At 54.2% G+C, this 27,215-nt stretch overlaps 1 protein-coding gene across 3 annotated transcripts in view; it reads left to right on the top strand.

Annotated features, from left to right (window-relative positions):
* Positions 1–27,027, top strand: part of ep300a (E1A binding protein p300 a) — a 48,985-nt gene extending 21,958 nt beyond the window's left edge. Inside the window, exons 7-32 of one of the 3 annotated variants that reach the window (XM_035404637.1) lie at positions 989–1,094; positions 1,392–1,526; positions 2,021–2,138; positions 2,444–2,627; positions 4,549–4,626; positions 5,071–5,156; positions 5,638–5,772; positions 6,103–6,549; positions 9,206–9,418; positions 9,903–10,089; positions 11,624–11,742; positions 12,349–12,588; positions 13,345–13,433; positions 15,705–15,785; positions 17,253–17,309; positions 17,893–17,970; positions 18,126–18,193; positions 19,515–19,665; positions 20,079–20,225; positions 20,430–20,543; positions 20,677–20,842; positions 21,350–21,517; positions 21,621–21,782; positions 22,283–22,564; positions 23,457–25,679; positions 25,932–27,027. In XM_035404637.1, the coding sequence (XP_035260528.1) occupies positions 989–1,094; positions 1,392–1,526; positions 2,021–2,138; positions 2,444–2,627; positions 4,549–4,626; positions 5,071–5,156; positions 5,638–5,772; positions 6,103–6,549; positions 9,206–9,418; positions 9,903–10,089; positions 11,624–11,742; positions 12,349–12,588; positions 13,345–13,433; positions 15,705–15,785; positions 17,253–17,309; positions 17,893–17,970; positions 18,126–18,193; positions 19,515–19,665; positions 20,079–20,225; positions 20,430–20,543; positions 20,677–20,842; positions 21,350–21,517; positions 21,621–21,782; positions 22,283–22,564; positions 23,457–25,679; positions 25,932–26,360 (6,263 nt within the window). In that variant the 3' untranslated portion in view covers positions 26,361–27,027. Of the gene's footprint in view, positions 1–985; positions 1,095–1,391; positions 1,527–2,020; positions 2,139–2,443; positions 2,628–4,548; positions 4,627–5,070; positions 5,157–5,637; positions 5,773–6,102; positions 6,550–9,205; positions 9,419–9,902; positions 10,090–11,623; positions 11,743–12,348; positions 12,589–13,344; positions 13,434–15,674; positions 15,786–17,252; positions 17,310–17,892; positions 17,971–18,125; positions 18,194–19,514; positions 19,666–20,078; positions 20,226–20,429; positions 20,544–20,676; positions 20,843–21,349; positions 21,518–21,620; positions 21,783–22,282; positions 22,565–23,456; positions 25,680–25,931 lie in introns of all 3 variants that reach the window. The other 2 variants (XM_035404636.1, XM_035404635.1) reach the window with 2 other exon arrangements.
* The last annotated feature ends 188 nt before the right edge of the window (positions 27,028–27,215 follow it).

Genomic DNA, 27,215 nt, shown 5'->3' with positions numbered 1-27,215 from the left:
AGCTCCTCCAATAAGAGCGCACTGGTGCCAACCAGAGAAATGGTGCAGACTGTGATTGGTGAACACTTTTTGGCTATGCTTCCAGGATCCTTGTGGGAATTACTTGGGATAATAAAATGGAGACAAGATGGCTGTAATGTCCCGTTAACGGTAGATAGCCGAGAGGAGCTCCACCTATCACAGCACGCCGGTAACAGCCAATAAAACCGTGGCAACGGAGATTACATCTGCGTTACATTTAGGAACACAGTAAAAGCTCTTATCCAGAGTGAATTACGCAGCTTACATTTATTTTTATGTACAATCCATTTGTGAGGCTGGATATATGACTGAAGCAATTCAGTTTAAGAGCCTCGCTCTAGTGTTGGACAGCAGAGGCCCTGCTGGGAATTGAATCCACACCCCCAGAGCTCCAATCCCAGCTGCCTGATCGTTACCCTGCACTGCTTCCCCTGTGTGATTGGTGGATACGGTTAGGCTGCTCTTCCAGGAGCCCAGTAGAAATTACCGGGAAGTATGCTCCAATCACTGCTGCCATTGTATTCCTTGATGTTAGTAACGTACTCTGGGATTGGTGGAGCTCTTATTCTTTTTCTTTTTGTTTTGTTTAACAACGAACTTCGTTACCCCTTACTACAGTGAGGTGTAATGTACAATATGTAACGTAATAAGGAAGCAAGGACACGGTTTCGAAAACAAACAAAAAAAAGCAGAACGTGGTCGAAAGTTTTGTTTCATGGGGAAGTCCAGCGTGTGGCTTTTGTCGCTTGCCAGGCCGCCATTGTAAAGAATTTGTTGTTAATGACTTGCCTGGTGAAATACAGGTGAAATTTTTTTTAAAAAGTGTGGTGCAGTGGCCTGGGCCCCTTCTCCACAGTGTGTGTCATTCACGCCGTGTTGGTGGGGTTGGTGAGCAGGTTGGTGTGTAATTGCAGCTGGGTGTACGTTCAGTGCTTGACCCGTTTCTCTTCTTCGTCTTCACCAGCAGGAGGTAACCCCATGGGCGTCAATGGAGGAGTCGGGGTGCAGCCCCAAAACCAGCCGTCGAGCCTTCTGCAGGATGCCATGCTGCACACCAGCATGAACGTGCAAAGGTACGTCCTTGAACTGCCTCTTATCAGTGTCAGTTAAATAAAAATGTATATATAAATTGATCTATAGATTTATTATCAGCGGGATGTGTGTTTTATTGAGTCTTTCTAATGTGAATATCAAGCCTTGGCCATAATTATTCTAATTTATCTTAGAAGTAACGATTAAATGGTGAATTTCAGGGGAACGGAGAACTGGCCTATTTGCCCTTCTGTCCATAGCCATATCCATACGACTCCACTAAACGTTATCTGACCTTCTCCTCCCTCTTCCCTTCATCCTTCCCTCCGTTTCTGCAGTCTGATGAATGACAGCGTTGGGGTCGGAGCCTTGGGTTCCATGCCCACGGCCACCCCGCCCTCCAGCGCTGGCATGAGGAAGGGCTGGCATGAGGACATCACCCAGGACCTGCGCAACCACCTGGTGCACAAGCTGTGAGTACTGGGACCTCCTAGTGCGCACACCTGCCAGGACATGTAATGTACTTTAACCCTTTAAAAAGTAGGCTTTTTTGGAAGGTTTTTTTTTCCCCTTCTAAATTCTAAGTCTGTGTTCTAGAACATTGCTTTCAATCACCACTAGTGGTTGTTACATCAGCATTAGAATCTTCTGCTCTTAGCTGAATATTCTAATGCTGATGCAGCAAAACACTTCCGTTAATTGAAAGCGAGTTTTAGAGTGGTAGAACACTGACTCAGAATTCTGGAAAGAAAAAAAACATTCCCAAAAACCAGCTCTTCACAGGGTTAAGACCTCCTGGTGCACAGAGCTGTCGGTACTGAAACCTCTGAGCCCGCGGGGCTGTCTGCTGTCATACACCCCGTCCAAACCGTGCGTGACTGTCGCGCTGCCCTGACGGGGCATGCAAACTTGAGCGGTCGCGGTTCGGGGGGTGACGGCGGCTGCTCTCTTCCCCGTCTGTCTCCAGCGTGCAGGCCATCTTCCCCACGCCCGACCCCGCGGCCCTGAAGGACCGGCGCATGGAGAACCTGGTGGCCTACGCGCGCAAGGTGGAGGGGGACATGTACGAGTCGGCCAACAGCAGGGTGAGAGCCGCCCTCCCGCGCTTTTTAACTGGTCTGTTTTCGCACTTTTTCCACACGCGTGTGAGGTGGTGACAGTCAGGTCATCGTTTAAAGACGTGACCGTTTCAGCCCATCGACACGCTTTCTCATGCATTCTGTTTTATAATGGAGGGAAGGTGGTTGTGTATGTGTGTATGAGCCCTTCTAACATCCAGCTGTTTTACTTTCTTTGCTTATAGTCATATTAAATGTACAGGCCCCGCTCCCACCTCACTGTCTGTCCGTCCCCCGCCCCCCCCCTCACTGTCTCTCCGTCTCCCCCCCAGGCGGAGTACTACCACCTCCTGGCAGAGAAGATCTATAAGATCCAGAAGGAGCTGGAGGAGAAGCGGAGGACGCGGCTGCAGAAGCAGGGAATGATGCCCACACAGTCCGGCCTGTCCCCCTCTGCCCTGCCACAGGGACCCACCGGCCTGGGCCAGCCCCCGCCCCCCAACGCACTGCCCTCCAGTGAGTACTGCCCCCTACACACTGCCCTCCAGTGAGTACTGCACTGCCCTCCAGTGAGTACTCTCCCCTACACACTGCCCTCCAGTGAGTACTGCCCCCTACACACTGCCCTCCAGTGAGTACTGCACCCTACACACTGCCCTCCAGTGAGTACTGCACCCTACACACTGCCCTCCAGTGAGTACTGCACCCTACACACTACCCTCCAGTGAGTACTGCCCCTACACACTGCCCTCCAGTGAGTACTGCACCCTACACACTGCCCTCCAGTGAGTACTGCACCCTACACACTGCCCTCCAGTGAGTACTGCACCCTACACACTGCCCTCCAGTGAGTACTGCACCCTACACACTGCCCTCCAGTGAGTACTGCCCCCTACACACTGCCCTCCAGTGAGTACTGCACCCTACACACTGCCCTCCAGTGAGTACTGTCCCCTACACACTGCCCTCCAGTGAGTACTGCCCCCTACACACTGCCCTCCAGTGAGTGCTGCACCCTACACACTGCCCTCCAGTGAGTGCTGCACCCTACACACTGCCCTCCAGTGAGTACTGCACCCTACACACTGCCCTCCAGTGAGTACTGCACCCTACACACTGCCCTCCAGTGAGTACTGCACCCTACACACTGCCCTCCAGTGAGTACTGCCCCTACACACTGCCCTCCAGTGAGTACTGCACCCTACACACTGCCCTCCAGTGAGTACTGCACCCTACACACTGCCCTCCAGTGAGTACTGCACCCTACACACTGCCCTCCAGTGAGTACTGCACCCTACACACTGCCCTCCAGTGAGTACTGCCCCTACACACTACCCTCCAGTGAGTACTGCACCCTACACACTGCCCTCCAGTGAGTACTGCCCCTACACACTGCCCTCCAGTGAGTACTGCACCCTACACACTGCCCTCCAGTGAGTACTGCACCCTACACACTGCCCTCCAGTGAGTACTGCACCCTACACACTGCCCTCCAGTGAGTACTGCACCCTACACACTGCCCTCCAGTGAGTACTGCACCCTACACACTGCCCTCCAGTGAGTACTGCCCCCTACACACTGCCCTCCAGTGAGTACTGCCACCTACACACTGCCCTCCAGTGAGTACTGCACCCTACACACTGCCCTCCAGTGAGTACTGCCCCCTACACACTGCCCTCCAGTGAGTACTGCACCCTACACACTGCCCTCCAGTGAGTACTGCACCCTACACACTGCCCTCCAGTGAGTACTGCCCCTACACACTGCCCTCCAGTGAGTACTGCCCCTACACACTGCCCTCCAGTGAGTACTGCACCCTACACACTGCCCTCCAGTGAGTACTGCACCCTACACACTGCCCTCCAGTGAGTACTGCCCCCTACACACTGCCCTCCAGTGAGTACTGCCCCCTACACACTGCCCTCCAGTGAGTACTGCACCCTACACACTGCCCTCCAGTGAGTACTGCCCCTACACACTGCCCTCCAGTGAGTACTGCACCCTACACACTGCCCTCCAGTGAGTACTGCCCCCTACACACTGCCCTCCAGTGAGTACTGCACCCTACACACTGCCCTCCAGTGAGTACTGCACCCTACACACTGCCCTCCAGTGAGTACTGCACCCTACACACTGCCCTCCAGTGAGTACTGCACCCTACACACTGCCCTCCAGTGAGTACTGCCCCTACACACTGCCCTCCAGTGAGTACTGCACCCTACACACTGCCCTCCAGTGAGTACTGCCCCTACACACTGCCCTCCAGTGAGTACTGCCCCCTACACACTGCCCTCCAGTGATGTGTGGCTGCTCGGTGTTGGAATCCCTAAAACCGGGGGGTAAATTTGAGCTCGGGTGTATCAGGATCAGAATGCAGCTGTTCTAGTGAGTTCCCTGTGGGACGGCGCCAGTTCTGACCCCTCTGGGTCTCTTGCAGACGGCCCCCTCTCGGACCCCTCACTCGTGCGGCCCTCAGTGCCCAATCAGATGGTGAACAGGATGCAGAACCCTGCAGGTACGCTGGTGTGTGTAGAGCAGGCTCACAAACCCGTGACTGATGTCTGTGTTCAAGTAGGCTCACAGACTGCTGGTGTGTGTGTGTGTGCGCGGAGCAGGCTCACAGACCGCTGTGTGTGTGTGTGTGTGTGTGTGTGTGTGTGTGTGTGTGTGTGTGTGTGTGTGTGTGTGTGTGTGTGTGTGTGTGTGTGTGTGTGTGTGTGTGTGTGTGTGTGTGTGTGTGTGTGTGTGTGTGTGTGTGTGTGTGTGTGTGTGTGTGTGTGTGTGTGTGTGTGTGTGTGTGTGTGTGTGTGTGTGTGTGTGGAGCAGGCTCACAGACTACTGGCATGCGTGCGTGCGTGTGGAGCAGGCTCATAGACCGCTGATGTCTGTGTGTGCGTGTGTGTGTGTGAGCGAGCGGACTGTATCTCCTCTGTACTCACCTGCTGCTGTGTGTCTGTAGGCATGAACCAGTTCAGCTCGCTGGGGATGCCGTCTCTGGGCCAGCGCTCCACCCCTCCCCTCCAGCTCGGCTCGCCTCTCAACCAGGTCAGTAGGATACTGTCCCCTTTACACACGGTCACTGCAAACTTTACACACGGTCACTGTACGCTCTTTACACACGGTCACTGCAAACTTTACACATGCTCACTGTCCCCTTTTCACTGTCCCCTTTCACACGGTCACTGTCCCCTTTCACACGGTCACTGTCCCCTTTACACATGGTCACTGTCCCCTTTACACACGGTCACTGCAAACTTTACATACGGTCACTGTCCCCTTTACACAGTCACTGTATGCTCTTTACACACGGTCACTGTCCCCTTTCACATAGTCACTGCAACTTTTACACACGGTCACTGTCCCCTTTACACATAGTCACTGCAACCTTTACACACAGTCATTGTCCCCTTTACACACGGTCACTGTCCCCTTTACACACGGTCACTGTTCCCTTTACACATAGTCACTCTTTGCGTTTCTGTGACCGCGCGGTGACGAACGTGTTCTGTGTCTGGTTCTCCCTCAGATGGGCATGGGGCCGGCAAGGATGGGCCAGCCCAACGTGGCTCAGCTCCAGAACCAGTACCTGCCCCCGGGCCAGTTCCCCGGGTCGGGCATGGGCGGCATGGCACAGCAGGGGCCGCAGGGCGCGATGACACAGGTGAGAGGCGTGGCCCACGTGTCCGTCCCGCGACTTACAGAACACTGACCGAAAACCACCGGTCTGTGGCTCTTCCGTGCTTCTATTTCAGGAGCATTTGCTCCTGAAAACTAATGTGTGCCAACTGGGTTCTGGGGTGCGTCTACTGATTACTAATTGCATTAGCGTGCTCTTAAATTCCAGCTCGGGGGCACATGTGCTCCTTTGGGAGAAACGCTAGCGTAGAGCCCAGTGGCGTTTTATACGGTGATGGTTGGAAGCAGCATCGCATGGTGCCTGTGTCGATTGTGATTATCTGGTACTAAATGTGCCCCCCTCCCCTTCCTGCAGGCTCGGATCCCCACCCCTCCCTCGCTCCCCGTCAGCAGTCCAATCGCGCAGCCGGGGTCGGTCGGGGGCTCCATGGGGCCCGGCAGCGTCGGCGGGGGACCCCCCTCGAACCTGGGCCCCCCCTCCAACTCCTCACAGCCCAGCTCTCACCCGCACTGCCCGCCCGTCCGCCAGAACTCCCCCTCCCCCGCCCGCAGTCGCACCCCCACCCCCCACCAGACCCCCCCGGGCCTGGGGGGCTCCCTGACCCCGCAGCCGCCCACCCCCAACCCCCCTCAGCTGGCCCCTCCGGCCCCGCAGCAGCAGCAGCAGGGCATGAGCGCGGACAAGCCCTCCCAGCTGCAGCACCACCAGGGGCTGGGGTCCGCCCCGCCCCCTCATAGCGGCCCCGCCCCGTCGGCCCCGCCCGCGAGCGCCACGCTGGCGCCTCAGCTGCCACGCACGCCGGTGAGTACAGGGGCACCCTGAACCCGTACACCCCCTACCCCCCATCCCATGCTTGGCCTCCCCTTCAGCCCCTCTCATAGCTCTGTGTCATGCCCCCTACACCCAGCACACCCCCTTCCTACTAATTCCATTTTTAATATATTCATGGTTTAGGTTTCTCATCTTAGGGCTGATTATGGATGTATAATCTGTATTTATAATTTGTACTCTGGTTGGCATAGTTAGTGCTGATGTTGCCCCAGCATTAGCTAGTCTGGGACTGGTACTGCTCAGGGTTTCCCCCAGGAAAGTTGTTAGGCCCGGTAGCAAGTATCTTTTGACGGGGGCTGGCGGCCCGGCGCGGGCCGGCGGCCAAGTGTCTTTTTTGGGGCACATTATTTAACTGACTAGCACTGATAGTTTAACTTAAGGTACAGTGGTGGCTGCTGAGCTGAAAATCGAGGAGGCAGAAAACTTCCCCTGATTATTAGTCTTGACTTCCAATCATTTTCCTTGATTAACAAGTCTGCCCACGATCTCAATAATTCAACTGCAGATAAACACAGTTTCCTTCGTCACGCCATGCTATGAAGATCAAATAAATACAAAATAAATTATAAACTCAAAAATGCCATCTAACCTGTGCTCGTTCAAATGACATCATCTGCGTATTCCAGATCTTTGCCATGAACATTTTCGGAGTGTCTACGTTTATCCAGTTTTTAATATGCTAATGTCGATTGAAATGTGCACAATTTTGCGACGTAAATAGAATGTTTTTCTCGTCTAAACTAATGGAGGAGAACTGTCTCTATCATATTATGTCCTTTATAATCAAGTACAATCATTAAAAACAAGTTTACACCAATAATAACGTTAATCAGTTTAAGGGATGTTCTGCCTGCTCATTTTTCCGCTCAGCACCCGTCACTAGGGCACCCAGTGGTTTTCTTTCACTTTAAAAACAGGACCAAGTGAAAACCTAGTATATGGTTTTGGGGACTGCCCCGCTATTGCGGTCCAGCTAAAATAACTAGCACTTTGCAGTAAACGGTGGGTAGACATTTTGACAATTAGGACGTTGGCTCTTCTCCATTGCTCTTAATGGTCTACAAGAAAATACAAATAATTCGAAATCCACGCCTGCAAGTCCATTATTAAAATACTTGGGTAGATTTGTTAATCACCGCTGATGGCGTTAATTTCTACTTGTTTAACGTGACTTTCGAAAGGTTAGTTAGCGCTGTCGTAAAATTTAGTGTTAACACATTAGGCTACTACGGTTTCGGTAAGAAGAAATTTTAGGATAGCGCTTCCAATGCGACGGAAACAGCCATAGATTTACCCACGAGCCACCTCTGTTTAAAATGTAAACAAGTAAGACAGTCTTCGCGGTCGGGGAAAATTTTATGACTGCGTCACCCAGCGAGTGAACACCACAAACAGCGGTGGTGTAATAGTTATTAGGTCATTACTAACTGATTGTGGCAAAAAAACTGCAGTGAAAACTTGCTTGGTTAACCACCACCACCACCCCCCCCCCCCCCCCATTTCAAAAACTCATCGGATGTACACGAATCACACAAATGACCTATTTTGGATTCAAAACGGCGAATTTCGTCGAAAAGCGACTAGTTTGCAGGTATGCGTCAAGAGTGGCTGACCCTCAACCGTAGCGTTTATTCCCCAAAGGTGGTATTTCTAGATATAGCCTAATTTTGCCGCTGTGTTAACACATTTCTACGTTTGCCGGTCAAGCACTCTTCACTGTAAGAAGAAATTTTAGGATTTTCCGTTTTTTTTGTGTCGAAAGTGCTATGACGGAAACAACGATAGATTTACTCGGGAGCCACATCTGTTCAAAATGTAAACAAGTCCGGCAGTTTTCACAGTCGGGAAAAAAATTATGACAACGTTGTCGTGCACGTCAATGTCATCAAGCTAACGCTATTAATAGTCGTTATTTCGATGGCGATTAATAAGTCATGTAGGCTAATGTTACAATGTATCGAACGTTACATGCATGCTACTAGTTTAACGTTACCTACACACTGCTTAAGTTAATATAAAAAGAATGTATGCCTACTTACCAACGAGATTAAGTGATAACGCGGAAGTTTGTAACGAGGTTAGTTAGCCTACTAAATAAGAAATGATGGCTTGCTAGGTAACGTTAGCTTGTGATAGTTGGAAGCGTCAAGTGTTGAATGTCACTACGCACAATGAGGGTAAAGAACACTGATCTCAGACCTGCTGTTTTCCTATAGTGCGTTCACGTTTAAACCAACAGATGTCGCTGGGGAGCTTTCCAACCGAGCCGCCCCACTGTAACTGTAGTTTAAAAAACATCTTTAAAATACTTTAAAAAATGTTTTATTCCCAGATGCTTAGGCCCGGCGGGGGTCAACTTAGGCCCGGCGGGCCGCCGGACTTGCAATACACTGGCGGAAACCGTGCTACTGCTCTTTAATCACATTTGATTTAACGCATGTTTGTTTGCTCTACATTGTAAGCTGCTCTGGCTAAGCCTACCTGTTAAATGAATGTGATGTGATGTAAAGTCCGTGCTGATTGGCTCTCTCCCGGTGTTGCTCTGTGATGGCCCCTCTCTCTGTTTCTCTATATCCGCTCTGCTGTGGCCCCTCCCCCTCACCGCTGGCGCTCTCTCTCCTCCCAGCTGTCCCAGAAGTCTGCGTTCACGGCGGACGGGCAGGTCTCCACGCCGGCCTCCGTCAGCAGCGCGGACACGGGCTCCCAGCACCCCCCCTGCGACGGCCACGCCCCCCTGGACTCCAAGGTGGAGATCAAGCAGCAGGACGAGGAGAGCGGGGACACGGACGGGGGCTTGGGTGGGAAGCGAGCCGACGTCAAGGCCGAGGAGAAGCCTGAGGTGAGCGGCTGCTGGTTGAGAGCGGCGGGGGAGTGATAGAGCAGCGGGGGAGCAGCAGTGGGGTCTCCTTAAACTGGCCTGCCCAGTGCTGTTTTTACTGGCCGCTTTAGGCCATTTGGGTTGGCCCTGGGTTGTATGGGTGACCTAGGGACAGGCTTGGCTGGTACCAAGGTGTAACTCCCCAGTAGCAGAATCTGTATCCTGAGTCCTGGGATCATTCTGTCCTTTAGCGGGGCTCAAAGTTCTCTGAATTCCCTCAATTCTCAGCTGTTCCCCCTCATATGAAAAATAACAGCGAGTGCAGATCACCTTGAGCCAGGTACATGCTGGTCAGACCAGCAGAGCCATGCATGTCACTGTGGGTGGGATCCTACCTTTGGTATTTTTGAAGGGTTTTAACTGTCCTCAGCCCGTTTTGGCAGTGAGGGGGGTTTGTATTTTGCCTGACACTGATGCCCCTCCCTCCGCCCCGTCCCTCCCGCAGGTGAAGGAGGAGTCGGCCCGGGAAGGGGGCAAGGCGGAGCCCATGGAGACGGCGTCCGCGCCGTCCGCGCCGTCCGCGCCGTCGAGCGAAGACCGCAAACCCGAGGTGAAGACGGAGCCTAAAGAGGAAGAGGAGGGGTCGGGGGGAGCTCAGAGCTCCCAGTCCAGCGCCCAGACCAAGAGGAAGAGTAAGTCGCCCGTGGTCTGTCTGTCTGTCTGTGTGTCTGTCTGTCCGTCCCCCATGGGCTGCTCTCCTGTTTGTCTGCCTAGTGCTGGCAGGACGCGAGGACTGTATAAATGGGCGAGGAGTCCCCCTCGTTTACATCCATTCACTTAATTCAGGAAATGAATTGTAAGTCAGTTCATTATCTGAAAATAAAATCATTGTAGAATGTTACGGGCATTTTTTAAAGCGGTGAAATAAATGTCGGTTAATATCCTGAATTGGCTGGATCTGAATGGAGCTGACCCAGAAGAGCTGTACTCCCCTGCTCTGTGTAGTGCTTTCTGTGGGGGGTTTTCGCAGGTAGAATCCCAAGGGCCTCGATTTAAAATGGCGGTTCTTCCGTCCGTAAGGTGCGAGGCTGTCGCCGCCTGTATGACGGCCCGTACGTGCTCCTCCAGGCCTGAGGTGGGGAGCTGCAGGGTCCCGGTGCGGCTGGGCGGCGGCCTCTCGCTTTCAGCATTAACGCACGCTGTTAATTCCCTCTGCTTGATTAAGTCATCTGAAACCTGGCGGGGCTCCAGATGCAACCGCTTCTCTGCCAGATATTTTGGAGAGGAGGCACCTGTGACACGAGCGAAAGCAAGCGGAATTGTTTTTGTCTCCGAATTATAACGGACTCGCGCTTTGTTTAAATATTTGCATGTTTGCCACGGAACCCGAGGAGTTCAAAATTTGACAGTGCCCTCCCGCGATTGGCTGGTTGTTTGCCATCCAAGCGGCATTGCTAAACCAATTGAGTGAAGTGGGCAGCAGTCGTGCTGAAGAAGCTGAGGGAGAGCGCAGTTTCTCCGTTTGCTGTGCACTCCTTGTGTCTGGAGAGTTTGAGCCTGCTGTGACAACACAAGTCTTCTCTGCTCTTAAATTCATAGTGGGGAAAATGGAGTTTAATTAATTGAAGGAAATGATTAATGAATATTTATTAAAATTGGATATTGTATTTAAACCAGCAGTAAGCACTGGGAAGTTACTGCAGTGCTTTGTTGCTGTTCTCACTGAGCACTGCAGGTGTGTTCAGGGCATATTGCCCAACTGCTGCAGCAAAACGCTCAGACATCAAACGTTTCTTTGTGTTAATGCTGCTTTATTTCCTTGTTCATATTTCTTATATTTAAATGAATGTTAAATGCATTAAATGTGATTTGAACTTGAGACGGCATGTGTATAACAAGTAGTGCCTGGCTCTGTGCTGCCTCCTCTCTCTCCCCTGTGCTCTGACTCCTCTCTCTCCCCTGTGCTCTGACTCCTCTCTCTCCCCTGTGCTGACTCCTCTATCCCCTGTGCCTCCTCCTCTCTCCCCTGTCCCTCCTCCTCCTCTCTCTCCCGTGCTGACTCCTCTCTCCCCTGTCCCTCCTCCTCCTCCTCTCTCCCCTGTGCTGACTCCTCTCTCCCCTGTGCTGACTCCTCTCTCCCCTGTCCCTCCTCCTCCTCCTCTCTCCCCTGTCCCTCCTCCTCTCTCTCCTGTGCTGACTCCCCTCTCCCCTGTGCCTCCTCTCCAGACTTTAAACCGGAGGAGCTGCGGCAGGCCCTGATGCCCACGCTGGAGGCGCTGTACCGCCAGGACCCCGAGTCTCTGCCCTTCCGCCAGCCCGTGGACCCCCAGTTACTGGGAATACCCGTACGTATGCGGGCTGGTCACCGCACTGCACTGACATCCATCTCACCCGCCTTTCCCCCCCCCCCCCTTTAAATCTGTGTGTTTGTGGGAGGTTTTACTGTGGGGTATAACACGGGTGTAATGAACTGTCCTGTTTCTCACATTTATCATGGTGAATTTACAGTATTCATAGCCCACTGGCCACAGCGTCTAAATGAGTGAATAAGTTCTTTGCAACTTCTAGAACACACCAGATACTTGGGTATCAAAACATTGGGACAGGTTTCAAGTTTTATTCTTGTATAGTAATGGTGGAATTGAATGAGTTCTGGTGCTCGTATTGTAGAAAATTATTATAATCTTTAGTTTTAGTAACATTAGGTTACAGCGGTCTTACCACAGCTATGAAAGTCGTACTGCACCAGACTGGCTATTCTTACCGGCCTGTTCCTGGGTAAAGTGGTGGTGTCAAGGGTTGCTGCGTTTTAGTGGCAGTGTTAATGAAAGAAAAGTGAGCAGTCATGGTGCTTCATGCATGAATCTCTGCAGCTTTCAACACACTGTTCCCTTCCCCTGCTTTTCTTAATTTTGCCCCCCCCCCCCCACGCCTGTGTGAACCCCAAACAGGACTACTTTGACATAGTGAAGAACCCCATGGACCTGTCCACCATCAAGCGCAAGCTGGACACGGGCCAGTACCAGGAGCCCTGGCAGTACGTGGACGACATCTGGCTCATGTTCAACAACGCCTGGCTGTACAACCGCAAGACCTCCCGCGTCTACAAGTACTGCTCCAAGCTGGCCGAGGTGTTCGAGCTGGAGATCGACCCCGTCATGCAGGGCCTGGGGTACTGCTGCGGCAGGAAGGTGAGCCGCGGGACTCTGCCAGGGCCAGGGTGTCTGTGCCTGTCTGTGTCTGGGCCTGTCTGTGTCTGTGCCTGTCTCTCTGTACCTGTCTGTGTCTGTCTGTCTGCTAGTCTGTGTCTGTCTGTGCCTGTCTCTCTGTCCCTGTCTGTGTCTGTGCCTGTCTCTGCTTGTCTGTGCCTGTTTCTTTGTGCTTGTCTGTGTCTGTGCCTGTCTCTCTGTCCCTGTCTGTGTCTGTGCCTGTCTCTTTGTGCTTGTCTGTGTCTGTGCCTGTCTCTTGGTGCCTGTCTGTGTCTGTCTCTTGGTGCCTGTCTGTGCCTACCTGTGTCTGTACGTGTCTGTCTGTCCCTCTGCCTGTCTGTGCCTGTCTCTCTGTGCCTGAGGCTGCTGGTCTGAGTGTGTCTGTATGCTTTACCATGATAACGAGGAGTCCTTAAAGAATCACATTAGCTCCTCAGACATTGCAGTTCACAAAGGATGATTAATATCAAAGTGCAGTTTTATGAAGGATTGTGTCTAATGATGTTAATGATGCTTCTGCAGGATGATTGATGTCCCAGTGAGGTTTATAAAGGATGATTAATGTCATAATAATGGTGATTGTAATGAGGCAATGTAGGTGACATTGGCAAGTAGGGAGGGTTTGGGGCTGTAGGCCACACTGCTCTTCTGTGGAAACTGGCTGGTGTTCGTGACTAACATGGATGCCTTGCTCTCTCACTCTGTCCTTCCGTCCCTGTCTGTCTGTCCGTCCCCCAGCTGGAGTTCTCCCCGCAGACTCTGTGCTGCTATGGGAAGCAGCTGTGCACTATTCCCCGCGACGCTGCTTATTTCAGCTACCAGAACAGGTGAGAGCTCCCCCAGCCCCCCAGCCCCCCCAGCCCTGCTCCTCTGGTCTCACAGCCGCACACATGCTCACATGGGCGCACACACACACACACACACACACACACGCGTACAAACGGGCACTCACGCGCACACACCCACAAACACACGCGCGCGCTCACATGCTCACTCTCATACACACACACACACACACACACACACACATACACGGGCACACACACGCAAACACACACATGCTGAATTGGCACCCCCCATACCTCCCCTCATTGGTAACAGACTAATCTGCAGTGGACGCTGATAGATTAGGTGAGGCTTGTGCCATGTCGCTCAGGTGAGGGAATGGTGTGTGGATGGATGTGACCGGGCACACGCAGCCTGGGGGGGGGGAAGGGGGCGGGGGGGGGCTGCGGGGCCGGTGGGGGAGGGATGACTGCATGCGCTGGCACGCAATGCGCACGGTTACCACGCTGCTGTCATGACTGCGGCCATGCGGTCCGCATGCACACGCACAGTACATCCAGACGCGCAACCAAAATCACTGGAATGCTGCTCTGACGTACATTACACTATTGACAGACGTATTGGGTAGCCTGGGTGTGGGGTGGGGTGGGGGTGGGGGGCGGTTGTAATAAAATAGCTGATATTACATCCCGACTGTTCCATCCACTTTATTACACACGCTGAACAAACAGCTGGAAACGCAGTGCGTTAGTTTGGCAGTGACTCGCTGGTTGAAGGTTGACTCTGAAACTGCAGTCATGAAGTCTGCAGAACGAGCCTCATTATCTCCATCACATTCTGATCTGCACTCCCGCAGAATACATGAAAGCAGAGCACCAAGGAAGGACTTTAAGTGTCCGTGAGACTTACAGGGTTTGATACTCGAATGACAGGGGTTTGATCTGAGTCAGGAATTTTGGGGAAGACCTGGTTCTGTTTGTCTCTGTGCTTATTGCTTCCATGTCATCGGCTCTGAATGGATCAGCAAAGTATTCAGACTCCGCCTGCGTCCAAATCTGGTTGATTTCAGTCACTGTTATGCCGTATCCGATAGCTAATAACAATGCCTTTGGAGGAAAAGGGGACTTGGCGTGTGCAGTAAAGTGATGGAGACTGTGGGCGAGGATGCAGGTTGATAGCGGGGCCTTTGGAATGAACGTTCGCAGTGGAATGCTTTCGTGTAGCTATTATTCATCATCGTCCATAATCGCTGCAGCACGATATTAAATGAACTGTGTGTGAATGTCATCTTGGAATTGATGCACTTTGAGCGATATCGGCTAAAAATGTTTTTAATGTAATAAAATTGTCTTGCTGATAAATGCTTTCCCCCCCCCGAGCCTCATTCACTGTCATTTCCCCATTGTAATAATAGTCTATAATACACTGGCGTTTGTAAAGTTGGTCCCTTTTTATTTCTGAATTGTTTGGGTGGGAATACGTAACCATTTCCGACTAAAGTTACTGAAACATAAGGGGCAAATTCAGTGCTTTTACAGCACAAATCTACACCAGTCATTTTTAGCAGACGGCAGGTTACTTCATGTGTTTCTATAAACATACGGATTATATACAAAGTATATGTGACATTTTGCCTCGCTCGCCGCTCTCCGTAAAGCTGTTGTGTTCCCATCTCTCTGTGTTGTGGGTACGGAGCGACGCTCCTGCGGAAATAAAAAGGGACCTCCTTTAAAAGGCGCTCAGTGAAGAAATGCCGCTGCATCTGTTGCTTGTTCTTATTTTTCTCATCTCCATGTTATTACGCCCCCCCCCAGCTGATACCCCATTGCTGTGTTGCTGTTATGTACTGCTGTGCCTGGTGATTTGTCCCAATGCTAATCTGTGCTTTGCCTTGGCTTTCTGCTCTGTGTTATCTTGGATGTTGTCACGTCTTCCCCCGCCCCCCATCCATCCATCCATCCGTCCATCCTTCCCTCCCTCCATCTATCTCTCCACCCTGGTCTTGTCTGTAACTTTTTGTTTTGTCCTCCCCATTACCACCATTTCCCTTGTTTTCCTTCATACTTCTTACGCTTGTGCCATCTGCATTGGCCTGATCCACTCCAAAATTTACCCCCTCCCCAAAAATTATCCTGCATCTCGATTGGCTGGCTTGACGACGACCCCGCCCTCTGCTCCTCCTGTGTTGCCTGCTCCCTCTTGGCCTGCCCTGCCCTGCCCTGATTGGTGGCTGCTGCTTCGTGCCCTCACTGTGATTGGCTGTCCTGTGCGGAATGGTGTAGTTCACCAAAATTTGGACTTATTGCTGACAGGTACCACTTCTGTGAGAAGTGTTTCAACGAAATCCAGGGCGAGTGCGTTTCCCTGGGAGACGACCCCTCCCAGCCCCAGACGTGAGTACCGCCCCGCCCCCCTCCCCTCCCGCTCGCGCCGTCTCTCCGCGTGCAGTCGCTCTCGTTTTTCTGCTGCGTCCATCCCAGTAAGGACTTCCCCCATGTATTTTGCCCTTTGAGGTAGCGATAAATGTTTTGTATTTATAGACTTATCTTGTGTCTCCTTCCTCCCCTCTCCCTTTGAAGTGGTGCTTGTTTGGTCTGTCTGTCTTCCTGCAATCTCTCCCTGACCCACTTGTTCTCCTCTGAAGCCCTTCCTGTCATCCTCCCCTTCCTTCCGGTCAGCCTCCTCGGTTCTTTCCCGGGATTCCCGCAGTCCGCTGCTTTCGGTTTCTCGCTTAGCCTGTGTGACTGCGTGTTACTGAGGAGATGTGTGTGACTGCATGTTACTGAGGAGATGTGTGTGACTGCGTGTTACTGAGGAGATGTGTGTGACTGCGTGTTACTGAGGAGATGTGTGTGACTGCGTGTTACTGAGGAGATGTGTGTGACTGCGTGTTACTGAGGAGATGTGTGTGAGAGCTGTGGGGTGAGGGAGGGAGGCCGGATTGGGAGCAGGTGTGATAGGGTAGTGTTGGGTTAGGGTGCAGGTGTGATGGGTGGTGTTAGGTTAGGGTGCAGGTATGAGGGTGGTGTTGGGTTGGGGTACAGGTGTGATGGGTGTGGGGAGCAGGTGTGTTGGGTGGTGTTGGGTTAGGGTGCAGGTGTGATGGGTAGTGTTGGGTTAGGATGCAGGTGTGATGGGTGGTGTTGGGAAAGGGAGCAGGTGTGGTGTAGGGAAAGGGAGTAGGTGTGATAGGGTAGTGTTGGGTTAGGGTGCAGGTGTGATGGGTGGTGTTGGGTTAGGGTGCAGGTGTGAAAGGGTGGTGTTGGGTTAGGGTGAGGGTGTGATGGGTGGTGTAGGGTGTAGGGAGCAGGTGTGTTGGGTAGTGTTGGGTTAGGGTGCAGGTGTGATAGGTGGTGTAGGGAAAGGGAGCAGGTGTGATGGGTGGTGTAGAGAGCAGGTGTGTTGGGTGGTGTTGGGTTAGGGTGCAGGTGTGATGGGTGGTGTAGGGAAAGGGAGCAGGTGTGATGGGTGTTGTAGGGTGTAGGGAGCAGGTGTGTTGGGTGGTGTTGGGTTAGGGTGCAGGTGTGATGGGTAGTGTTGGGTTAGGGTGCAGGTGTGATGGGTGGTGTAGGGAAAGGGAGCAGGTGTGATGGGTGTTGTAGGGTGTAGGGAGCAGGTGTGATGGGTGGTGTTGAGTTAGGGTGCAGGTGTGATGGGTGGTGTTGGGTTGGGGTACAGGTGTGATGGGTGGTGTAGGGAAAGGGAGCAGGTGTGATGGGTGGTGTTGAGTTAGGGTGCAGGTGTGATGGGGTGCTGTACAGGCTAACAGAGAGATGGTGCTTCAGGCTCATCTGGTCCCTGAAGCTGAAGCCGTCCCACTCAGACTGACTCTGACCCCCTGCTTTTCCCTCTCATTTCAGCTCCATCAACAAAGATCAGTTTGAGAAGAAGAAGAACGACACGCTGGACCCTGAACTGTACGTTTGACTTTCAGTTCTGTTTCCTCTTTGCGTTCCGTTAATAAAGACAGTGATGATGCTGTTTGTCAGCGGTGTTAGTGCACAGCTGTGCCTGGTAGGTAATTGGCACTGATCTACGATATAGGCACATCTACAGGTTGGTACAGTGCAAACACTGGGTTCAGAGTATATCCTTTGAGATGTACTGCATGATAAAAAATTTTGGTATAAAACCAGTTTTATGTAAAAAATATTTTGATGCATTTTATTTTGGCGTACAGGCAAGCAAGCCAGAGGAAGGTGAAGCTCAGAATTCAGATAGAGGCGCTGGAATTGTTCACCATACATCCCTCTTTCATGTTATAATTCATGAAAATGGAGAACAGGTTTAAGCCCATCCTGGGCTGGGGGAGGTATAATCATGCGCTGAATGATTCTCTCTCCTTCCTCTCTCCCTCTCCTTCCCTCTCTCTGTCTTTCCCTCTCCCCCTCTCCCTCTCCTTCCCTCTCTCTCTCTCTGTCTTTCCCTCTCTCTCTCTCCCTCTCTCTCTCTCTCTCCCTCCCTCCCTCTCCCTCTCTCTCTCTCTCTCTCTCTCGGCAGGCTTGTGGAATGTACTGACTGTGCTCGCAAAATGCACCAGATCTGTGTTCTGCACCATGAGACGATCTGGCCCTCAGGGTGAGGCTCTCCTTCATTCTCCCGTCTCTCCGGTGTGCTCTGTCACAGGTGCACGCGTGTGTGTACCTGTGTGAACATTGTACGTGTAATTAGGGTGTGTAATGACCCCTTTTGCCCCTGCCGTCCTCCGCTCACCCGCTCTTCCCGCCCCACAGCTTTGTGTGTGACGGTTGTCTGAAGAAAGCCAACAAGTCGCGGAGAGAGAACAAGTACGCTGCTAAAAGTGAGTGCACTTAGTGGGGGCGGGGGGGGGGATGGGGGGGAGGGGTTCTTTTAAATCTCTCCGTAATCTGCATTAATATTTCTGGTACCTGAGGATTAAAGTAGAGCAGATGTATGAGCCCCATGTCCTCTTTCCCACATTGCAGATGCACTTCAGGGAAAAAAAAAAAAAAAAAAAAAAAAAAAAGAATCAAGTGTAATTTTCTGTGAGAAATGCATAGCAGATACAGGTTGAATGTAAGTGTTGCTTTTTCTGAAAGGTGCTTTGTATTTCTCATCTTGAGGGCGTGGCTGAAGCAGGGACAGGTATAATGCAGATGAGCTGGGGGGGAGGGGGAGAGGAGGAGAGGGGGAGGGATGCGCGTCAGAGTGCGCTCACGCCCCCACACCGTATGCAAATGTGTCCGTGTGCCGCACGCGCTCACTGCTACCCGGGTCACACCAGGCGAATTCCTCCTCTTCGGTTGCTCGGCAACTGGATCTGTTTTTGTATTTTTGTCCGAGGAGCCGCGTACTCCTTGGCGATGGATTTGAATTCGTCGGTTTGGAGGAAGAAGCTGTTGGCAGGGAAGAGCTTGGTCTTTTTCAGCTCGTTTTGCGAGACGCTGATTCTAGATGGCCCAGTAAATAGTGGCTTGCTTCGGGCAAATGAGATTCCAATGCAAATATTCAAGATTATCCAGGCCTTTCTGAAACCATTCTAATTTCAAATAGCTGAAATGACAGCTACTCTCCGTTTGATTGGATGGCTACCCAGACAGGATGAGCAGCTATTTTTGCAGTGGAGGCTTTTATTGTAAAACTCTCAGAAGCCCTGTTCCGATATTTATGTTTGCTGTGTTGCTTCCCAAACAGATGTTTTCCTGACACTGGGACTTGTTAACATTTCTATGGTTTGTGATCATAAAAAGTGTTAATCAGGGATTTTCAAACACTCATACATGATATTCCAAAACATTGGTCTCTCTGTTGGTGTTTTAATTCAGTTAAAATTACATGCCTCAATACCCCCTTAATAATCCCTGTGTATGCCTGATCTTGTGGTTCCCTGCAGTTCACTTGATGTCCTGTCGCTTCTGAATATCGTTTCCTGTAAAATCTCTTGTCATTTTTCCGAGATATATTTCCATGTAAGTGGACTAAAGCAATTAATAATTCAAGCTTCTCTGCTTTGGAGGCCTTCGCCCTGCCCGTTTTCCCCCACAGTCCTAACATTTCCCCCACTCTCTCTCAGGGGTGAAATGTGATATGTGTTGACGTCGTCTGCCGTCAGAGCTCCATCGCACTCTCACCCTCACGCTCACCTGTGCTTTTCCTCTCAGGGCTGCCCCAGACCAAGCTGGGCAGCTTCCTGGAGGGGCGGGTCAACGACTACCTGCGGCGGCAGAGCCACCCGGAGTCGGGCGACGTCACCGTCCGCGTGGTCCACGTCTCCGACAAGGTGGTGGAGGTCAAGCCTGGCATGAAGGCCCGGTGAGTCTCTGGGAATGGGCACGAGTGGAGGGGCCAGTGATGTCACAGTGTGTGGAATGGGGAGTGATGTCACAGTGTGTGGAATGGGGAGTGATGTCACAGTGTGTGGAATGGGGAGTGATGTCACAGAGAGTGCAATTGGGAGTGATGTCACAGTGAGTGGAATGAGGAGTGATGTCAGAGCAGAGGGAGAGGTGTCAGTGGAGGACAGACTGACGTGTTGGAGACTGAAGATTGAGTGATGTCACAGTGGAGATCACGCAGAGAGTGGTGTTTGCGTGAAATGAAGCTCTGAAGGCAGTCAAGGTGCCTAAATGGATGAATGTCATTGTGCAGAGGAGGTAAGGGCTGGATAGTGCTATGCATTTCCCTGCTTGCTGGCTCACTGGCTCTCTCCTGTGTGCTCTCCGCAGGTTTGTGGACAGCGGCGAGATGGCGGAGTCCTTCCCTTACAGGACGAAGGCTCTGTTTGCGTTTGAGGACATCGATGGCGCCGACGTCTGCTTCTTCGGCATGCACGTGCAGGAGTACGGCTCGGACTGCCCACCGCCCAACCAGAGGTCAGAAAAACCGCTGGCATCTCTGACCCGGACGTGACCTTACACACAACCTTCACTTCCCCGCTACCTGACCTCCCTGCCGCCCGTCCTCACAGCACTGTGTCTGTTATATTGATGTAAATTCGGGGGTTTGAGAGGCTCTTTAATGGGAGGGCAGCCGTGTGGTGTGTGTTCGGCGTTGAGCTCTGTGTGTGTCTCCTCCAGGCGGGTGTACATCTCCTACCTGGACAGCGTTCACTTCTTCCAGCCGCGCTCCCTGAGGACCGGCGTCTACCACGAGATCCTCATCGGGTACCTGGAGTACGTCAGGAGGCTGGGGTGAGGAGAGGCCCCGCCCGCGCCCGCTCCTGACGGGACGTCCCGTCAGCGCCTCTGCCGTGCGGTCGGGCGACCCGCCGCGCCGGCCCTGTCGCGGGACGTTAGTAACGTGTCCCCCCCCCCCCCCCCGCAGGTTCACCACGGGGCACATCTGGGCCTGCCCCCCCAGCGAGGGGGACGACTACATCTTCCACTGTCACCCGGCCGACCAGAAGATCCCCAAACCCAAGCGCCTGCAGGAGTGGTACAAGAAGATGCTGGACAAGGCCGTGTCTGAGCGCATCGTGCACGACTACAAGGTGCCGGGCCCAGCATACAAAACATATACAACACAAACAACACACATACAAAACATATACAACACATACAACACACATACAAAACATATACAACACATACAACACACATACAAAACATATACAACACATACAACACACATACAAAACATATACAACACATACAACACACATACAAAACATATACAACACATACAACACACATACAAAACATCACCCTGATGCTCTTCATGTGCATGTGTGGGACTAGCATATTGGGTTTAGTGCAATCGTTGGAAAAATCTATACCTTTAAAGTTCATTAAGTGTGAATGTTTATTTCATGCAGCCTGGTATTTATGGTGAATGAGTTTCTTATCCGTCTGTGGCGTTGGTGTATGCTGTAAGGCTGTCTAAGCGTTTAGTAAAAGTTTGAGTGAGAGTGACCCGTCTCGGTCTGAAGCGGTGTCCTTGGGGCGCGGCCGCGCCGGGCTGTGATTGGTTCGCTGACCCGCCTCTCTGCTGTCCTCAGGACATCTTTAAGCAGGCGACCGAGGACCGGCTGACCAGCGCCAAGGAGCTGCCCTACTTCGAGGGAGACTTCTGGCCCAACGTGCTGGAGGAGAGCATCAAGGAGCTGGAGCAGGAGGAGGAGGAGAGGAAGAGGGAGGAGAACAGCACCTCCTGCGAGAGCGTGGATGTGAGTGACGGGGATGACGGAGATGACGGAGGACGCCTCCGCCCCTTCGTGCTGGCGGGATCGCGGGCGGCCAGGCTGATATTCTAATCTGATCTCTCCCCAGGCCGTTAAAGGGGACAGCAAGAACGCCAAGAAGAAGAACAGCAAGAAGACCAGCAAGAACAAGAGCAGCCTGAGCCGAGCCAACAAGAAGAAGCCGGGCATGCCCAACGTCTCCAACGACCTCTCCCAGAAGCTCTACGCCACCATGGAGAAGCACAAAGAGGTGGGCCCGTCGTTTATACACACACACGCATGTACACACAGGCATACACACACACATTCACATGCGTACACACACACGCGCACACACACACACGCACTCATTCACATGCGTACACACACACACACACACACACACACGCACACACACACACACGCACGCACGCATGTACACACGCACGCACGCACGCACACACACATACACTCACGCACACGCATGTACACACGCACACACACACGCACACACGCACACACGCATGTACACACAGGCATACACACACACATTCACATGCATACACACACGCGCGCACACACGCATGTACACACACACACACACACACACACACACTCATTTGATTGCAGAAATGGCAACGTTCGAGCACCTAGCCGCTAACATAAGCCCTTGCAGTTGATGTTTATTGGGTTGCTCAGTTGAAAGCGCTGCAGTGGCCTTTCCTGAGACTGACCCTTAGACCCCCCCGCCCCCTTTCTCCCGCTCTAAAGGTGTTCTTCGTCATCCGTCTGATCGCGGGCCCCACCGCCAACTCCCTGCCGCCCATCCTGGACCCGGACCCCCTGGTGGCGTGCGACCTGATGGACGGGCGGGACGCCTTCCTCACGCTGGCGCGGGACAAGCACCTGGAGTTCTCCACGCAGCGGCGGGCCAAGTGGAGCTCCATGTGCATGCTGGTGGAGCTGCACAACCAGAGCCAGGACCGCTTCGTCTACACCTGCAACGAGTGCAAGCACCACGTGGAGACGCGCTTCCACTGCACCGTCTGCGAGGTGAGCGGGGGGGCGGGGCGGGGCGGGGCGGGGCGCCGTCGCCACGGCGACGCGTTTAAAAATGGGCAGGGCGCCGTCGCCACGGCGACGCGTTTAAAACCGGCACCGCTACGCGCAGCCGACGCCCCGCTTAAAATGAAGAGCAAACGACAGCGTCGAAGAGCGCGTTTTATTACCGAAGCTGTTTTTATAATTTGTTTATAATATGTTTGTCGTATGAGTAGACGGAGCGAGTGTAACGCTGGCTAGCGCAGGTTTGTCGGACCGAAGTGAAGCTCCCGAATGTGTGTTGCAGTTTGGGCCGGTGGGTACCCCACCGGTGCCATATGAGTGCTCCTTTTTTTTTTTTGGAAGGAAGGACAGGGCAGAAGGTGCGATGTCACGCTGGTCAGATAGGGGTGACGGTGGGAGAGCACGGTCAGGCTGATCTCTACAGGGTTTCCCAGTCCCTGACTTAGAAAAAGAGTCAAGAAGTTCAGTCAGAAGTATTCTTTTTTAAGGGCTCGAGTTTCCAATCCTCTGATCTGAAATTTGTGATGAATTGAATGCGCTGGTCCTGGATCAGCAGCCACATTGCGCTCAGAGTAACGAGGCTCTGGGGTGGCGTGGGAAAAGCTGACCTGAGCGCACTGAAACCAGCGCGGTTTTAATGGGCCTCATTGATGGCTGGCAGCCCTCCCTACGCCGCCAGCCGTTTCAATGGGTCCTCCAGCGTAGGGGCGCTGAGTCACGAAAGGGCTGGAGTGCTTGAATTCGGCAGCAGGTGGGCGTAGGATCCCCCAGCGGCAGCGAGTCGCGGGGTCCCTGGGACGTGAGCGCGAGTAATCGGGTTGCCGCGGTAATGCTAACGCCCCTCCCCTCCCCTCCCCTCCTCTCCCCTCTCCCCTCTCAGGACTACGACCTGTGCATCACCTGCTACAACACTAAGGGCCACGAGCACAAGATGGACAAGCTGGGCCTGGGCCTGGACGACGAGAGCAGCAGCCAGGCGGCCGCCTCGGTGCAGAGCCCCGGCGACTCCCGCCGCCTCAGCATCCAGCGCTGCATCCAGTCGCTGGTGCACGCCTGCCAGTGCCGCAACGCCAACTGCTCGCTGGCCTCCTGCCAGAAGATGAAGCGCGTGGTGCAGCACACCAAGGCCTGCAAGCGCAAGACCAACGGCGGCTGCCCCATCTGCAAGCAGCTGATCGCGCTCTGCTGCTACCACGCCAAGCACTGCCAGGAGAACAAGTGCCCCGTGCCCTTCTGCCTCAACATCAAGCACAAGCTGCGCCAGCAGCAGCTGCAGCACCGGCTGCAGCAGGCGCAGATGCTGCGCCGCCGCATGGCCAGCATGCAGCAGAGGGGCCAGCAGCCTGCGGCGGGCGGAGGAGGGGTGGGGAAAGGAGGAGGAGGAGGAGGAGGGGGGCTGCCGTCGCCGGGAAACAACGGCGCCACGGGCCCCAGCACGCCCACGTCCTGCGGCACGCAGCCGCCCACGCCCCAGACGCCCACCCAGGCCGGGCCCCAGCCCCTCCCCCCTCCGCAGCCCCACCTGCAGCCCATGCCTGGGGGCGGGATGATGAGCTCGCCGCAGCAGCAGCAGCAGCCGCAGCAGCAGATGATGGGCCAGCTCCCGCAGCAGCCCCTGCCTCCCCCCGGCCCGCACCCCAACAGCCTGCCCCCCTACGCGCCCCGCCCGCCCGGCTCATCCCCCCACCACGCCCCGTCCCAGGGGAAGCCGGGCCTGGGCCCCGCCACCCCGCCCCAGCAGCAGCAGCAGCCCCTCCCCGGCCAGCCCCCAGCGGCCCAGCAGCAGCCCGGAGGCCCGCCCACGGGCCCGCCCCCGGCCGCCGTGGAGATCGCCATGAAGATCCAGCGGGAGGCGGAGAGCCAGCGGCACATGGCCCTGCAGTGGCAGGCCGCCCAGGCCGCCCGAAAGATGCCCCCGCACCCCCTGCACCAGCCCCCGGCCCAGATGGGCATGGGGATGCCCCCCCAGGCGCAGGCTGCCCGGGCGCACATGGAGCAGCAGGTGAACCCGCAGGCGCAGCTCCAGGCCCAGCAGCAGGGGGGCGCCCCGCTCCCGCCCCCCCAGGCCCAGCAGCAGTGGGGCGGCCCCAACATGCAGCCTCAGCAGAGGCCGCCGGGCATGATGGGCCAGATGGGTCATCCGGGGATGGCGTCCCCGCAGCAGCAGCAGCAGCAGCAGCAGCAGGGGCAGGGCCGCGGGGTGGCGGGGCTCATGGGGGCTGCGGGCGGGGGGAACCTGCCGCAGCCCGGCCTGCAGGAGCTCCTGCGCACGCTGCGCTCGCCCAGCTCGCCCATGCAGCAGCAGCAGGTGCTCAACATCCTGCGCTCCAACCCGCAGCTCATGGCCGCCTTCATCAAGCAGCGCGCCGCCCGCTACCAGGGCGGCGCCGCCGTGGGCATGGACGGCCAGCCGGCGGGAGCCAGCCCCGGAGCCGCCCCGGCGGGCGTGCACGTGAGCCAGGGGGCGGGGATGTCCCCGATGACACCACAACAGCAGCAGCAGCAGCAGCAACTCCAACAGCAGCAGCAGCAGCTCCAACAGCAGCAACTGCAACAACAGCAACAGCAGCAGCAGCTCCAACAGCAGCAGCAGCTCCAACAGCAGCAACAACTGCAACAGCAGCAGCAACTGCAACAACAGCAGCAACTGCAACAACAGCAGCAGCAACAACTTCAACAGCAGCAAGTACAGCAGCAGCAGCAGCAACAACAGCAGCAGCAGCAGCTACAACAGCAGCAGCAGCAGCTCCAACAGCGCCCCCTGCTGGCTGGGAGTTTGCAGCAGCAGCAGCAGCAGCCGGGCACCATGCAGGCCCAGGGCTCTCCCATGGCCAACATGAGCCCCCAGTTGAGAGAGATGTTCATGAGGAGGCACCTCCAGCAGCAGCAGCAGCAGAAAATGAGCAACCACGCCCAGTTCCAGCAGCAGCAGCAGCAGCAGCAGCAGCAGCAGCAGCAGAACTACCTGGGGCAGCCCCAGCCTGGAGGGCCGCAGCAGGGCCCACAGCAGGGCTACCCGGGGGGCGTGTCCCAGCAGCAGGTTGCCGCGGCGCTGCAGCAGAGACTCCAGCAGCATCAGCACCACCTGCAGATGCAGCAGCAGCAGCAGCAGCAGCAGAACGCCATGGCGGGGCTGCAGGGGGCTGACGGAGGGCCCCCTCCCCCACAGCAGCAGCAGCAGCAGCAGGCTCCGCCCCCCCCGCAGGGGCCCCAGTCTTCCCAGGCCATGCTCCAGCAGGCCCTGCACCAGAGGCTCCTGCTGCAGCAGCAGCACCGCGCAGCTGCCGCCGCCGCCGCCGCCGCCGCCGGTGGTGCCGGCTCCCCCGCCCAGCTGGGCAACAGCCCCATGAGCCCCCAGCAGCAGCAGCAGCAGCAGCAGATGTCCCAGTCCCCCCACCTGCAGGGGGCGCAGTCGCTGCCCTCCTCCCTCGGAGGCCAGGTGCGCTCCTCCCCCCAGCCCTCCCCGCGGCCCCAGTCCCAGCCGCCCCACTCCAGCCCCTCCCCGCACCACATCTCCCCCCAGACTCAGACCGGCTCCCCGCACCCGGGCCACCTGGCCCCCCCGCACCACCCCGGCATGGCCGGCCCCCCGGCCCAGCAGCAGCAGCAGCAGCAGCCCAACCCCATGGACCCCTCCTCCGCCTTCGGCGCCGAGCAGAGCGCCATGCTGTCCCAGCTGGGCGGGATGGGGGGCCTGCACGCGCCCGGGGGGGGCGACATGCTGGCGGGGGGTAACCAGGACCTGACGGCGAACCTTAATCACAGTACCCTCAACATCATGTAGCATTAACAGTGCGCTCTGTGCTGCGCTGGGGAGCTGGTTTTAGGATTTTTTTTATTATTATTATTTAATATTTTTTCAGTATAAATAAAAACCTGAACTTCCTATGGGAGACTCTACAATACAGCCACAAATCAGTGAATGGAAGAGTAAATGAATGATAAGTTATTGTTGTTTATATATATATAAAATTATATATATATATTTTGCCAATTGTGTACAAAGCAAGAGGGGATTTCTCTCCTTCAGAGAATGACAGCGGATATTTTTGGGAGGTGTTTGCCTTTAATAAATATTTTTAAGATTTTAAAAGCAGCAAAAAAAGAAAATTAAAGAGCAAAGTGAATTAACACAGTGGTCTTTTTTTTATTGTACGTTTCTCTTCATAAACCAGTCATGATTGTATCCGTCTTGCAGAGTGAAGTGGATATATTATTGTAATTAATAATTTGTCTCGCTACAGACATTGCATCATATCTTTCTTTAAAGTTTGGCCTTGCTTTTGTTTTTATTTGTAGTAGTTTTTTTTTTGTTTTTTTGGGACGGTTGGCGAATATACTGCTAAAATGAGACTGCTAAAATTCACAAAGAGTCTATTTTTGTTAATGACTGTTAAAATGGAGAGGGGGTTGTAGAGTTTTTCCGGGGGCGGGGGCTTCGCGTGACCCTGTGCAGTGTTGGAAGTGTACCGCTGGCCTTTTCAGAAGCGCCAACTCTGAGCCCCCCCCCCTCCCCTCTCACCCCCGTCCTGTGAATGTGCACTCCTTGTATCTGACACACATGTAACGTTGGACTATCTGCTGAATTTGGGGAGTGGGTGGTGGGGTTCTGTATTATGTGGTGGAGCTGTAGTGGGTG

The sequence above is a fragment of the Anguilla anguilla genome, chromosome 2 (genome assembly GCF_013347855.1).
Source record: "Anguilla anguilla isolate fAngAng1 chromosome 2, fAngAng1.pri, whole genome shotgun sequence".
NCBI lineage: Eukaryota > Metazoa > Chordata > Actinopteri > Anguilliformes > Anguillidae > Anguilla > Anguilla anguilla.
This window is presented reverse-complemented; position numbering and strand designations above follow the sequence as displayed.